The sequence below is a fragment of the Pleuronectes platessa genome, chromosome 14 (assembly GCF_947347685.1).
Source record: "Pleuronectes platessa chromosome 14, fPlePla1.1, whole genome shotgun sequence".
NCBI classification, from domain to species: Eukaryota; Metazoa; Chordata; class Actinopteri; order Pleuronectiformes; family Pleuronectidae; genus Pleuronectes; species Pleuronectes platessa.
In genome coordinates, this window is record NC_070639.1 from 24,244,413 (window position 1) to 24,260,026 (window position 15,614).

Consider the following 15,614-nt stretch of genomic DNA (forward strand, 5'->3'; position numbering starts at 1 on the left):
CTCAGGATCTATTTCTCAATCTGACTGCAACAAAAGGTCGGAGCTCTCTGGTCGGCCGTGAACCTCGACTGTTTGGATGAAGGCCCTCAGCTGCGTCTGCCATTGTTCTCTGTTGTCGGTTGAAAGTGTGTGTGTGTGTGTGTCTCTGTGTGTGTGTGTGTGTGTGTGTGTGTAAGCTGCTTTAGATCACAAGAGTAAGATGACATTCTAATGACTTGTTCTTTTCTCTTTCTGGTGCTTTCTGCTCTGGATATGAGAGGGTCTCATTGTAGAGGATAATGAACGCTGAGTGGAGAGGCTCTTAACGCCCTTCACAAACACACACACACACACACAGACAGACACACACACACACACACACACACACACACACACATGATGCACTCAACACAGGAACATTAGCAAAATTAGAACGAGAGGATATGCAGATGGTGCTCATTAAAGTCTGCTGCCTGTCTCTGAGACTTAACACCAGTTAAAAGACAGCAAGAAATAGCATTAAGCCACCGTGTAACACACACACAAACACACACACACACACACACACACACACACACACACACTCACACACACACACCCCTCACAGATGAGGTGAGGAGATGTGGCGTCATTCTCAGGATCCATTAACACCTCTTTCCTCCGGTTACGTGAGGAAGATTAATGCAAAATGCAAAAATAAAATCCGAACCGTCCAGCTGTCGCTCAGTGAGACATGAGAGTCGTGTGGTTCCTGACATACGCTGACGTGTGTGTGTCAGCAGCTCTTTGCACTTCACGCTCACACTGAGTCGAGCAGCCGGCTCCACAACCCAGAGCTTTTCACAGACCCGTCACGTCTGCTGCACTTGGACTTTTCTCACCTCAGTGACTCACAGGTCCTGATGACACATCGTCATATACCTTCCAAAGCACCTATAGACCAGACTCTGCTTCCAGGCCTGAGACGCACACTGATCGCTACACAAAGACGTCCGAGCTGCTTCCAGAGGCCGCAGATTACAGGCAGTTACATAAGGAAACGCAGTGAGCACAACAAATCCAGCAGCAAGGATGTGTTGCACAGGTTGCATGCGCAGCGTCAGATTGTGTTACTCACCTTCGCAGGAGAGGCCGTGGGACGTGACCCCAGACAAGCTGTCTTTGCACACGTTGCAGAAGGTGGGCCGTGCGTGGGAGCAGGCGTACCAGTTGTGCATCCCTGAGAAATGTTCCACATTAAACTGTGCCGTCTGGCAAAGAAGAGGTTAAAACAGGTTGGCAGCACGAGGATGACAGTCACAGCAAGGCACTACATCATCATGAGAATACAATATTAAAGTAAAAATCAATGCACTTTACTGTTACTGCTTGTTTTCATAATGATACGATATGAGAAATCAGAAGAAACTGAATAAATTCATTAGATTTCTACAGGTTTTTCTGCAGGAGACACAAATCAGCACCTGCAGCAACATTAGCAGCATTTTGTAAAAACGACTCCATCGACTTCTACGTCATTTTGTGGAGAAGTGAATTATTATCCATGAAAGAAGCTCTTAAATCCTGGGACAGATCCAGGAACTTTTATTCACTTTCTTTAACGTTGATCAGTGCAAATCCAAATAAAAATGCAGATCCGGGGTCTGTTGGTGCTCGGAGGAGATATGAACTCTACTTCTAGTTCCATGTGTATATTAACTTTCCCTTTTATTGATAATAATAATTCCCTCCAGGTGTTTCTGCTCTGTGGAGACTCGTGAGGACAAAACCTGGAAACTGCCTGATCATCACTCCTCCTCTCACTGTGGTGACACCTGGTCAGGAGAGCTGCACATTAGTGCATGTAGTGCACGTTAATGTGTTGGGCTGTGTGGGCGGGTGGGGGGGGGGGGGGGGGGGTGCAGCAGCTGGTGCAGCCCTGCCTCAGTTTCATAAGTAGAACGGTAACAGGTACTTTCAAACTAGGACACTGGGAGTCTCACACTGCAACATTACACAAGATGCTAATTGGAAGCTGTTGTGTTGACATCTTGGCAGGGGGGGGGGGGGGGGGGGGTGTGTGTGTGTGTGTGTGTGTGTGTGTTTGTGCATCGACGTGCTTTCGCATGCGCACACGTGTGCACCCCGTGGTGTGTGAGCTCGGGGGTGCTGCTGCATTGCAGTGCAGTAAAGGGGGCGAGGGGATGGGGTCTTATATAAGACTTCCCTCCAAAATAAAAGCCATTAAAATGCGGCAGTGCTTTCTTCCTGCCCCCCCCCCCCCCTCCCCCCGCACTCGCACACAACCCGCTGTCAACACACATCCCCGGTTTCCATCGATACCCCCCCCCCCCCCCCCCCCCCCCCCGGCAGAGACCTCAACAGTAACAGGCAGATTGTAAAGAAGGAAAATGTCAGATCAGCTCGTTGTGCGATTCTTCTGTGTTACACAAAGCAGTCGCTGCATGTGTGTGTGTTTTAAAGCAGAAGAATCTGTGTGTGTCTGTTGCACGTGTGGTGTTGTCTTCTTTTTACAGTTTCCCTGACAGTAGAATTGTGTGTCTGTGTGCGTTCGCTGGTGATTTGTGGCTCAACATGAATTTGTTGCTTCTGCGTAACAACTTGTGAGTTGCTCATCACAATTCCAGAAACACCAACATGGGTTTGATTCTCTCGTGCTCAGAATTACTGAGAATATAAAACCTCCAGTCTGCTCTTTGTTTCCCTGACACTCATCATCTCTCTCTCTCTCCTCCTCTTCCTCCTCCTCCTCCTCCTCTTCCTCTCTCCGCTCGCACACACCAACAAACTCTCACGGACCCGTGGATGAGCTGATGATGAAGAACAGGCTCTTACCTCGTAATGCTCTCTGGACTGGACGGACTTCAGGGAACTGATCCAGTCCTCCATCTCTTTCCTGTTCTCAGCGCAGAGGATGAGCCGACGGAACGGAGTGATCACCTGGAGGGAGAGCGAGGGACACGGGTGAGGAGACTGAGACCGTGGCGAGGAAGGAGGAGGAGGAGGAGGAGGAGGAGGAAGAGGAGGAGGAGATAAATGTTCCCGGGGCTTTTCCTCCTCGGTCTGCGTCGCCACTGAGAAGAGAGAGAGCGAGCGTCTCCGTCTTTAAGGGCGGGAGAGGATGAGCCGCCCCCCCCCTCCTTCTCTCTCTCTCTCCCTCATTAACTCCGGCTCACTTATACACCAACACCTTGGTGAGTGAGTCTTTTCCTCCGCTCCAGCGTTTCCTCCTCCTCTCCTCCTCTGGCTCCTCGTGCAGTGAGGCAGATATGTGCTGACAGGCGAAGCGCCTCGGTAAAGGCTAAGAGCTTCTCTCCCCCCTGCCTCCCCCTCTCGTGTCCTCTCCCTGTGTGTGTCTGTGTGTGTGTGTCTGTCTGTGTGTGCATGTGAGAGTGTGTGCATGTGTGCTTAAGACACGTCTCCCTGTAGATAACCCTCCAGACACACAGCACCATCTCAACAGCCCATCACTTATTCATGCTCCCTCCTCTCCTCTTTCTCTACGTCTCTTTGTAACTCCTCCAGTCAGAGTGTTATCTCTGTTCACCTTCGTGGGACAATGAGGAAGAGCACGCACACACACACACACACACACACACACACACACACACATACACACACACGCACACACACACACACACACACACACACACATACACACACACAGACACACAACACTATCAGAACCTTAACCACAACCTAGTAGCCTAAAATAGTCTCAAAGAGAATATAAACACACTTTAAAGATATTACACTAATCAATATTCATGTACTTGAAGTGATGTTGATATTACTGTAAAAAAAAAATGGTCGATGTTTTTGTAGTATAGATATTTTATTAAGTATATATGTTTATAAGCCTATCAACACATCCTCACATCTGACCGACTGAAACCACAGAATATTTAATTATGGTTAAATTCCTTTATGTCAATCAACCAAATAGATTAAATGTGGGAAAACTTAACTTATGAGCTCAAAATTATCATAATGGATTTTATTTTATTTTATCATATCTTATTTATTTGTCATAAATTGTTTATTTATTCGAGGAAAAAAAGAGTCAAATAAAGTTTTTATCAGGAGGAGAAATTAAACAGTTTTTATGTCTAAATTTCAGATGCATTTCAGAAGTTATAATGATAATTCAGAGCCAGTTAAATAAATCATGTAGATTTCACTCAAATTATGAGACATAATTCTGACAAAATCGGTTAAATTCCAAGCGATATTCTGACCTCCTCTGTTTTCTGTTCATTTCTGCCACACAAACGATTTTCATGTCTCTCATCTCACATGCAGAAAATAGTTCCATTAACACTATAAAACAATTAATAACTTGTAAGTTTTTCTCTTCATGAACATAAATTATTGTTAAAATGATTTAATCTGTAAATACGTTAAATCTTTGAGTTCCTTTTGTTAAATAAAAGATTTAAATCAATGTGTCTTCGCTCTGAAACGTCTCGTCTCCAGCGTCTCAGAGGACACCAGGAGGACTGACGGACGTTTCTAAGACTCGAGCGTCCATCAGGAATATGACAGATTAATAAAATAATTAATAAAAGTCTGGGAACGAGTTCACGTTGAAGCTTTCTGCAAAAATCCACCTGACGATTCTCTCAGCTCAGACGACAACAAGCGAATCCTGAGTGTTTCTCTCGGCTGATAATCACAACACATTTTCCACTGGAGCTGGATTAGCATGTGTGTGTGTGTGTGTGTCCATTTGTGTGTCAGTGTGTGTGTGTCCATTTGTGCGTCAGTGTGTGTGTGTCTACGCACACGCACTTGGCAAATTGATCCCTTTGGACATAGATCATCCTGTCTCTCTGCTGGTGTACTGTATCTGCGTGTGTGCGTGCGTGTGTGTGTGTGCGTGTGTGTGTGCGTGTGTGTGTGTGTATGTGTGTTTGTGTGTGTTTGTGTGTGTGTTTGAAACAGGGTAGTGATAAGATTGGTTGCCAAGGGAAACAGGGATGGCTGTTTCCAAAAGTGTCTCCAGGCATCCCTCAAGTGTGGAAAACCTCCTGATGACTGACCTTCAGAGCTGGATATATCACTGTGTGTGTGTCTGTCTGTGTCTGTGTGTGTGTCTGTGTGTGTGTGTCTGTGCGTGTGTAATCATACCTGGCAACTAAAGCCGCTCTTTGATCAAGATCTACATCTGTAAATGATGAGGACACGTAATCATGAGCCTCATTTGTTTTTATTGTTGCCGATAATAAGATGAACTGATAATGAGGGACACTCATCACTGTTTGTGCACTCACACACACAGACACACACACACACAGACACACACACCAACACACACACAGGACAGGTGAATCAACCTGTGTCCACTTGAGGAGGTGAGATAGAGCGGTCACAGCTGCTCACTTCCCCGCCAACAACACGTGCACATACTCGCACAGGTATCATCTGTGACTTTGTGTAAACACTAACAACACAACAACTACACAACAGACCAGAGAGAGCGGCTGCAACGTCCATTGTGTGTCTCCCCGAGATCCGTTTTTTCACAGATTCAAAGTGGTTGGTAATTAGCGAGAGCGATCCATCACACACCAGTGAGTCAGAGAGAGGGGGGGGGGGGGGGCTGTGAGGAGTTTAGGGTTTGGGTTGGGCTGAGCACCCCCCCCCCTCACGTGCACTTCAAGGTGCTCCCTCTGCAGAGACACACACTCATCCCACAGACCGACCAGCTCCTGCTCAAACCAGCACGCCAACACGGAACAGCTCACATGTGTGTTTACATACACAACTCACACACACACACACACACACACACACACACGTGCACATCCACATGTTCTACAGATCGTTTAGGTGCTTTGCTCTGAGCCATCAACAAATTAAACACGTAAACACACACTCGACCCCGCGACGACAAATCAACACATATTAAACCAAACACGCACAAGACAAAACCAGTGAGAAACAAATCGCTCCCTTTAATAACTCCTGTAATTTACTTGTGCTGACGTTTAAATATTAAATATTAAATATTCCCTCAGCTGCTGGCAGGTCCCCGGGGGTCCTTGGTCCCCGCGTTACAGCCCGAGCAGACACAGTAAACACACGGAGCAGCCATGTGGGGACCAGCGAGCAGGACGCGGCCCCGGTCTCTGGACCTCGCCCCCCCGACAAGCACCAACCTGCAGAGAGGACGCCAGCGGCATCACTCATCCTCAGAAGAGCCACGGAGCGAGGACAGCAGGAGGTCACACACACAGACACACACACAGACACACACACAGACACACACAGGCCGAGAGGGGGAACTGCACTGAACAGGGACGCTCTGCAACGTCTCCTCTGCAGTGGTCTCTCTCTCTCTCCCCTCTCTCTCTCCCCTCTCTCTCTCTCTCTCTCTCTCTCTCTCTCTCTCTCTCTCCCCTCTCTCTCTCTCTCCCCTCCGTCTATCTCTCCCTCTCTCTCTCTCTCTCTCTCTCTCTCTCCCTCCCTCCCTCTCTCTCTCTCTCTCTCTCAGACGCCCGGTCTCCCCCTGTCGGTGTGCATGTGTCTGGGTTGATCTGCAGGTGAGCTCCCGTCCAGCACGTCTCTTTACCTCTGGTCTGATGTGTCCCTGCTCCGCCTGTCCAGTCGTCCTCTCCCCTCCTCTGCCTCCGTCTCTCCTCCGTCTCTCCTCTCTCGCTCTGCCCTCCTCTCTCGCTGTGCCCTCCTCTCTCTCTCTCTCTCCCTCCCTCAGGACAGAGCGATGTACGAGTGTGACATCACTTCAGGATTTCCTCGGCTGCTCTACCTTGCCGTGTGTCTCCTTCCCCTTCGCCATCTTAGACGGAGCTGCACTCATTCCCCCATCACTAATTCAAAGTGCCTTTCTTTCCCCTTCGTCTGTCCTTCCCCTCCCTCTCTCTCCTCCTCCTCCTCTCTCCTCCTCCTCCCCATCTTTTTGGGATGCCGACACTCGGCGAGTTGAGCTCAGCTGCAAACACACATGTTCACCACTGGACACACACGCTGCACGCACATGCAGCCGCCCCACGTGATCTTATTTATGAATATGGCCGACGTTAAGCCGTCCCAGGCGCTCGGTGAAGCGTTGTAAGGAGGGAGGGGGGGGGGGGGGTTCTAAAAATAGCACCGTGTTCTCCTCTGGGCGCTGTTCTGCCTCCTGCCTCCTCCCCCTCCCTGTTTCTTATTATAGCAACACTCGGGGAGAAGAGAGACATTTATAGAAAAGACAGGACGCCACTCGCTCTCTCTCTGTCTGTCTGTTTTCATCCATGTTACTCATCATATACTCGTGTGTGTGTGTGTGTGTGTGTCCCCCCCCCCCCCCACATACACAGGAGCAGCTCATTCTTTTCCAGACGTGTGATGAATACACGAGTCGCATCGAAACATCATCTCAATATAACAGGGACTGACATTCACAGGTGGACATCATTGTCCTGTCCCCTTGTAAAACCTGATGGAGCTCAGGCTGAAGGCAACATGTCCAACGTCCCCTGGGACCGAATGCAGCTTCATGGAACATGTCCCTGGAGTCAACGGGACTCCATGACAGAGACATGATGTTTGATGAGAGTCAAAGATAAACGTTCTGATTCTCTGTGGGTTTTTCACTATGAGCGACCAAACTCTCACATTTCTTTCAAATTGATATTAATAAAAAACTGAATAAAGCTACTTTCAATCAGAAAATTTACAAATGTCCCTGTTGTTGGACGAATGGAGGATTATTTTAACTTATCTTATCTTAACTAGTAACCACATAACATTGAGTTTAAGGAACAATCCCTCAAGAATGAATCCAGTCCAAATAAGGACATTTCTCAGATTTACTGACTCGCTTGTGCGATAAAAGCTCTTTTTGGGACATTTTATATATTAACAACTAATTGAAGAAATTATTAAATTAATGAATATTGAAAAATAATCATTAGCTCGGCTCTATTACCATTTTTATACGTTCAAAACACCACCATGAAATTCATACAACTAAACCACCAAAGACTGTAATCTAGCCTGCAACCCTGTGTGTGTGTGTGTGTGTGTGTGTGTGTGTGTGTGTGTGTGTGTGTGTGTGTGAGTGTGTGTGTGTGTCTGTGTGTGTGTGCGGTAGCATGCACTCACTGTGAAGCTGTTGTTGACATTCTTTGTGCTGGACTCTGCAACGCTGGCGTCCGATAGGTCCACCTCGTCAAAGATAAGGGACTGCAGAGAGGACGAGCGAGGAGGGATGTCCCGAGGAGAAGAGAGAGAGAGAGAGATAGAGGGAACAAAGGAGAACAAGAGAATTAACCCCTGGACGAGTCGTTTCTACAACTTATCTCAATGTGACTTGTTCACTACGGCATGGAGGGACCGGTGAGACCAAGCAAAGCAGGTGGAACTTCTCAGCGTAAGATGGAGTCGAGACAGAAATGAAAACACACTGAAATGTTTTCACTTTTGAAAACGTAACACACTTTTTAACGTGAGGCCTCACATTCCTCTGGAGCGCGGAGGGTTTAGGGGATGAGCGTCGTGGGCAGAGGCCCTGGGGCCCCGGGGCTCAGGGGATCAGGGGCCCCGGGGCCTCGCTTCGGAGCGGCGAGTTGAAAACTATGATAGGTCACTACAGAGAGACGCCAGAGAAAGTGACGCAGTGCTGGAGCGAGAGAGACGACAATGAGACCTGGAAGGACCTCAGAGACTCACAAAACTAAGTTTAAATGATACACACGTAAAGCAACGACAAACACAAGATGAGTAAAAATGTGCAACGAGAAAAAGATTTAAACACATATAACACAAATATCATCTCAAGGGCACAAAGGAGACAATTACACAATAGACACAAACGAAATGTGAAATGGCAACAAAGGGGCAATAATGTGAGTTGACAAGAAAGACACACAAAAGAGCTAAAGAGAGACACAAATCTAAAATAAGGCAAAGAATAGAGACATAAAATCACACAATACTATAAGGAGATAAGAAATGACCACAACAAATCCAAGGCGGCAACAAAGAGACACAACTACAAACAGAAAACAGCGACAAAGAGGTGAAAAGGACAAAGAGACATAACAGTGACCGACAGCTGCATCTGACTCGTGATTGGTCGAGCGCACGTGTTGGCGGGGGCTTGATACCGAGGCTCTGACTCCAAATGACATCATCAACTCAAGATGGAGAATTTCTGCATCTTTTCTGGATCGTGTGAGGAAGAGGAGACGAGTCGTCCATCTTTTGTTTACAGAGTTTGGGTCTGAAGGGGTTAATGAACCCACGAGTCCAGTTTGTCTTCAAGAGAATGTGAAGAACACGACGGTGAATGTTAATATGTTTTATTATATTTCTCTGCAGCTGAGGAGTCGGAGCTGGAGACAACATCTGTCCAGTGGACGGACGGAGGGACGGAGGGACGGAGGGACGGAGGGAGAGAGGGACGGAGGGACGGAGGGACAGAGGGACAGAGGGACAGAGGGACAGAAGAGTCCAAACAGGAACATGAGATCCTCACCCGGCCGTGATGCTGGGGCACGCAGCTGAAAGAGCCACAGGCCAGAAACCAGCGCCGTCACAGGAATGCCCTCTGACTGTGTGTGTGTGTGTGTGTGTGTGTGTGTGTGTGTGTGTGTGTGTGTGTGTCTGTGTGTGTGTGTGTGTGTGTGGGAGGGAGGAGTGAGTTGCTGCAGCTGTCAGAGGGAATGCCCAGTTAACGACGCTCTCCCCAGGCCTGACGGGAGAGGGACACCAGCCAACGATTACTCTGTGTGTGTGTGTGTGCCTGTGTGTGTGTGTGTGCCTGTGTGTGTGTGTGTCTGTGTGTGTGTGTGTGTGTGTCTGTGTGCCTGTGTGTGTGTGTGTGTGTGTCCCAGCACTTCCACATATGCCTACGAGTGCGTGTGAATGTGTTTGTGGAGTGTCGGCCAAGAGGGCCTAAGTATGAGTGGCATGCCAACACAAACACCGCCCCCCCCCCCCCCCCCCACCCCTGTTGCAGCGCTCTTGGCTGATGTGCCCCCGCGTCACGTGTACAACATGTGTGTGATTACTTTCAGTTCTTTTTCTGTCTCTCACACACACAGACACACAAACACACACTCGGCTGTCTCGAGGGAAGCTGTAATGAAAGCTGACAGTGAATGGTGGACAGAGGCAAACGTCCAGAGCCTCTGTTGCCCATAGATCCAGAGCGACCTCAACAAACCTCCTCTCCTACCTCCCTTATCTCCTCTCTCCTTACACCAGCCCAGAGGAGAGGAGAGGAGGAGGAGGAGGAGGAGGAGGAGGAGAGGAGAGCTGAGATGTTGCCTCCCTGGTGGATCATGAGGAGGTTTCTCTCAGGGCAGCACAGCCAGCCAGGCCACCTTGGAGACACCAGAGTGGATGGACATGTCTGGGATGGACTCTTATCTACAGGTTCACATCGCTGCCCGGCCAGAATAGAGAGAAGTCCCAGTCTAATTGGAATGTTCCACTTGTTGACTTGTCTTTACACAGAATCAAGACAGAAGCTTGAAGCAGCTTGATCATGTTTCTTTTCATTCTCTCATCCGGGCCATCGAGCGACTTGATGCTGCAGGAGGACGAGCAGGACCCGGTGCAGGACAAGAGACAGTACACACGTGTCCTGCTGCCCAGCCTGCAGCTCTATATCCTTAACAGTGCATTCATGTCATAGGGTCGTGAAGAAGCTTCTGACTCGTCTTCCTCCTGCTCTGAGGAATCCTGGAGCTTCTTAACTTTCTGTCGGTTCGTGCACAAAATGGCCAAATTTGCACGATCTGATATGACTCCATATATTAAAACACTGAACCTGTCTGGACCCAGCAGCCCTATGACATGAACACAGCACTATGGTTTACAGGTGGGCCGTGTGGTTCTGGCCCACGGGCCCTGGCAGCGCTGTGCTGACCCGGATTCTCACGAGGCCTTCCTCAGACCCGCTGGCACCCAGAGGCGGGGGGGAGCGGCGTGCGCCCGTCCAGCACACGGACAGAACTCGCCAGCCCACGCGGCTCCTGGACACTCGGCGCAGCGCCCGCTCCTGCCAGCGCGCCACGGCACTGCCGGACTAGCACGTGTGCAAACACACACAGACACACACAGACACACACACACGTTTCACAGCAGCGAGGTTAGGTCGGGTTTGCAGGAGAGAGGAAAGAAAGTTCAAAAGGTGAGAAACTAAAATGCACTTTAAGTAAAAACAGAGGAAGAAACAAGGAGGAAAATTAAGATGATAAACTGCAAAAGATGATAATAATAATAAATAATAATAAATAGGAATCTACAGCTGCAGCCAAATTAGAAGCTTGGTACAGCAGGACAAGTAAAGTGGGGACAAGTCGAGATAGAGAAACTGGTTTTGGGAAAGAATCAAACTGTTTCCAGTCTTTATGCAAATGAGTCGTCCTACAACTCACACGTTTGAGGCTTCAACCGAAACCAGGATCACTGGCTTTGAACTGGGAAACATCGCAAACTGCTTTGTGGTCACGTTGTGTTGCTCAGGCTGCACACTTGTGTCTCTCTCTTTTCTTGTTCGGTGTGTGATCCATGCTGCACGGGGAAACACCGGCTCAACCTACCTTGGCATCCTTGGCGTAGTAGAGAGTTCGGCCCCTCAGCTTGAAGTAGCGTTTCTTCCACCTCTGGAACGAGCTGGTCTGTTTCAGCAGCAGTCCCTCCTTTATACTGGTCTGTGTGGGAAAAGAACAAACAAATGTTTTCATGGGAACTCGAGTCAAAGAAATCACACGAGGCTTCGATCACGAGTCCAACTGGGTCTCGTGTTTATCTACGAACAAAGGAAAAGACCAGAGAGTGAAGAAGAAAGGAAACTTACTTCTCTGCCAAACTGTAAACGACGGACAAAGAAGAGAAAGAAAGAAAAGAGAAAGAGAAAGAGAAAGAGAAAGAGAAAGAGAAAGAGAGGACAGAAGCATCACTTCGACTTCTTCTAGGATGCGTGTTGGCCAAACTTAAAAATAGACTCACATCACAATAACCCCACTTAACGATGGATGTTGAACACACACCCTCATGTGAGCACAGCTGGAAAGAAAGACAGAGCGAGTGGAGGAGGAAGATGGAACCGATGGGAAAGTGAAAACGGTTTCATCTTATTTAATAAACTCAAAGAATGATGGGAAAAGGGCTTCCTGTGTTCAATACAAAATATATATGTGTGTGTGTGTGTGTGAGTGTCACATCAAATCAGATCACGTGACACACACTCATCATCATCACACACACACACTGGACACACAGAGCAAATACTGCGAGACATGGAACAGTGCTCATGGAAAAGATAAAACACACAAATATACACACAGATGGAAATGATGTGTGGGGGGAACTTCACTCTCTCTGGGCCCACAGAGGAGAGGTGGGGCACGGACACACACGCACAGACACACACGCACACACACACGCACACACACAGACACACACACAGAGGCTATTTATAGCGAAGGAAGGCTGCTCGCTGCTCTCCAAGGGGAGAATTACAAACAGACACAGAGGCCTGAAGCTGACATCCTGCCCACCAGCTGTGTCAACTTAAAGTCAGAAAACACTGCAGCAGAATACAGCCTCATTGTGGAGACACATGCACACACTGGTGTGTCACACTGAGGCAAACACACACACAGTGAGAGCGAAGCTGACAGCGACAACATCAGAATTACAGTCAGATCATTTGTTCCGAGGCAGATTCATATCTATATCGCTGAATCTAAAAGTAGCTGCACGGTTAAACACCGTGAGGAGAGAGTGAGCTTTAGTGATTTAGATGAAGTGATACTTCAGAGGAGACCTCCAGTGATGTTGTGTTGTACTTCAGATAGAGTCTGGGACTCAGCGGAGGCCGATTATAAAGAGAAAGACACAATCAAATCAGCAGACACTGAGATTTCCTGGTTTTTATCCTTGATCAGTGCAAAACGTCTTTCTCCTACACTTCCCATGATGCAACTCCATCATATCATATTTCATTTGATTCTTTGTAGTGCACCTGGGAAGGTCCAGTTTCTAGAGTCGTGATGTTTACACCTCCTGACTTCAGTGTGTTGATCTGCTTTGTAAACAAACGTGTTGTGTTTATGTCTTTAAATCATTAAAATAAAAACATTGACTCCTCTTTCAAATATTAACATGAGAACAATAAGAAAAAACAGGATCACGCATAAAGATTATTCAAAACATTTTCACATTAATCATAAGAATGTCTGTATTGGTTAAAATCGTTTGTGTACGGCTGCTTGTGAGAGATGGACAACAAGTGAGAAAACTATGATTTTGAGCTGATTGTAAATAAAATGATGACGTCAGCAACTCAACAACTTTCACTGACTTTCTGTCTTCCAACTCTTCCCGACATTCCTTCTTCCGATGTGAGATTCACGAGTAAATTACTTTAAGGATCCAACAAACGTCTTCATCATCAGGAATCGTTGGAGTTTCTGATGCTTTCATGTTAATTCCCTGTTTCCCTGTTTCCAGAGGTGGGAACGTGTGAAGAACACATTCCTGTCACGGATTAAGGTGAAATAACTGGATGCTGACTTCCTTAGAAGGACTGAGCTGCGTGACTGAAACACGGGCGGATGAGGTCATCTCCTCATTTAGACCTGAAGGGAGGTGAAGCTCGGGGGGGGGGGGGGGTTCTCCTCAGCAGGTTCTCATTTCCACAGAAATGAGAACCTGCTGAAACTCTGGAGAACGTGTTCTTCAGGGTTCATCATCCAACAATTAGACCATCGACGTGTCGCTGGGACGGATAATCCCACCAGAAGGACTGGGAAGCTTCTAATGACTGAAACACACACACACAAACACACACACACTGTGCTGTGCGTGTTAAGCTGAGGAACTGAGTCATTACACAGCAGCATGAGGTGAACTCATATTGAAACGACCAATCAGACTTTAAATAGACGCTCACTTTATTAGGAACACATGCACACCTCTGTATCCGTGCAGGTATCCAATCAGCCAATCATGTGACAGCAGTGCAGTGCATTGAAACATGCAGATTCAGGCACGACCGTAAAACGTCTGCAGAGAAACTTTCAGACTCTGAAAACTTTTCCTCTGCCGAGCCGGAGCAGCCGGATCGACTTTGCTCCAGTTGGACGTTCTATTTTCTATTTTGTCCCTCCTTGGCCTCCATAGTTCCTTTCCTTGTCTTCATCTCCTTCCTGTTGCCAAGTAGGCCAGAAGTGATCTATAAATAGCCGCTCCGCTCCTCGGCTAAATTGTGAGACAGGGAGCGAGTCCTGTGCCAGAGAGGAATGAGTAACCCGAGCACCATGTACCTTACACCCACTCTGCCTGGCCACCGACAGAGCGACACACACACACACACACACTATAAACAGCGCACTCACACACACACATGCCAATACAATGGACAAAGGCACAGACAGTCCAAATGAGTCCAGCAGCTGTGGTTGGTGGATAAGAGCAGAGCAGGAGTTCCCTGAGCGACTGAATGAAGAGAGACCAACAAACTATTAATGATACCAGGACAAAAAGCTGCTGGTTCACACACACACACACACACACACACAGACACACAAGCCTCCATGAATTTAATAGAAACAGTAGCAGTTCAGCCTCTCTCTCTTTCTCACCTAGAGCTCCAGGGTACTGGGACCTAAACCAATTAGCAGCTCCTCCTGGGCCTCACCGAGGTTTCTGTCCAATTAATCAGATAAAAATTCTCGACTTTCCATCTCCTCCTCCAGTTCGCCTAATTGTTTTGTAACTGCTTCGATGCAAAGAGCAAAGGTTAGAGATTCTTAAAATATCAGGCTTCACAGGCGGGAACCGCGCTTTTCATTTTGTCCTCAATGTCGAGTTTGTGAATCAACATTAAAATGAATCATGGGCTGAACTGGTTCACTGAAGACTTGATGGGAGCATGAAATGGTCCATGTGTTATCTATAATGTCATATTTTGTGCAGTCAGCAGTTTGAAATCTGAAGAATTTCAATTCATGTCAACAAAAATCTGACTGCAAATGAGTTTCAAATTATAGATCAATCATCCAATCATCACAGCTCTGACCAGAAACCTTGGTACATATCACTCTTCTGAAGTTCTAATTCATTTTATATATAATAATTTTTCAGGGAGATTATGAAAACTTCAGTCTTCTTTAATTTCAATTATGTGATATTGAAGGATCATGAATATAAGTGGTTACAAGTGACATGAATATAACCTGTGATCAATGAGCTTCACACGAGGCTGATGTTGTTGCCTTCGTGCAGAACCAGGCTGACTCTTCATTCTTCATACTGAGATAATAAGTTGTTTATTGAAACCTCATATTAAACTAGAAGTAAGTGGAGCACAACAGCCTCCTTATGAAACCACATTGAAGCTGGATTGTTCAGAGATGTTAACTTTTCTTTAATGAATGACATTAAGAGCAGCGGAGTCACCAGGAGGTGAGCGGGGGGGGGGGGGGGGGGGGGTACAAAGCTCAGATTGTCACGTCGGGGACCGGGGGGGTTACATCCAGAGTCTGGCCTGTGGTGAGATCCAGCCAAGAGAAGCACTTTCCTGAAGGTCAGGGAGAGAAACTGTGGTTTCAGTTTTAGCTTTTTCTGTATTAAACCAAACCACGATCTTTCCCTCGCCTTCATCTGGAGTCTAA

The 15,614-nt window shown here is 47.5% G+C and overlaps 1 protein-coding gene across 1 annotated transcript in view; it reads right to left on the bottom strand.

Moving 5' to 3' along the window:
• Window positions 1-15,614, bottom strand: part of dgkh (diacylglycerol kinase, eta) — a 41,481-nt gene that overhangs the window by 19,603 nt on the left and 6,264 nt on the right. The window contains exons 3-6 of the mRNA XM_053440293.1: window positions 11,535-11,645; window positions 8,086-8,166; window positions 2,815-2,919; window positions 1,097-1,229 (exon numbers count right to left, since the gene is read on the bottom strand). Coding sequence (XP_053296268.1) covers window positions 1,097-1,229; window positions 2,815-2,919; window positions 8,086-8,166; window positions 11,535-11,645 — 430 coding nt within the window. The remainder of the gene's footprint in view (window positions 1-1,096; window positions 1,230-2,814; window positions 2,920-8,085; window positions 8,167-11,534; window positions 11,646-15,614) is intronic.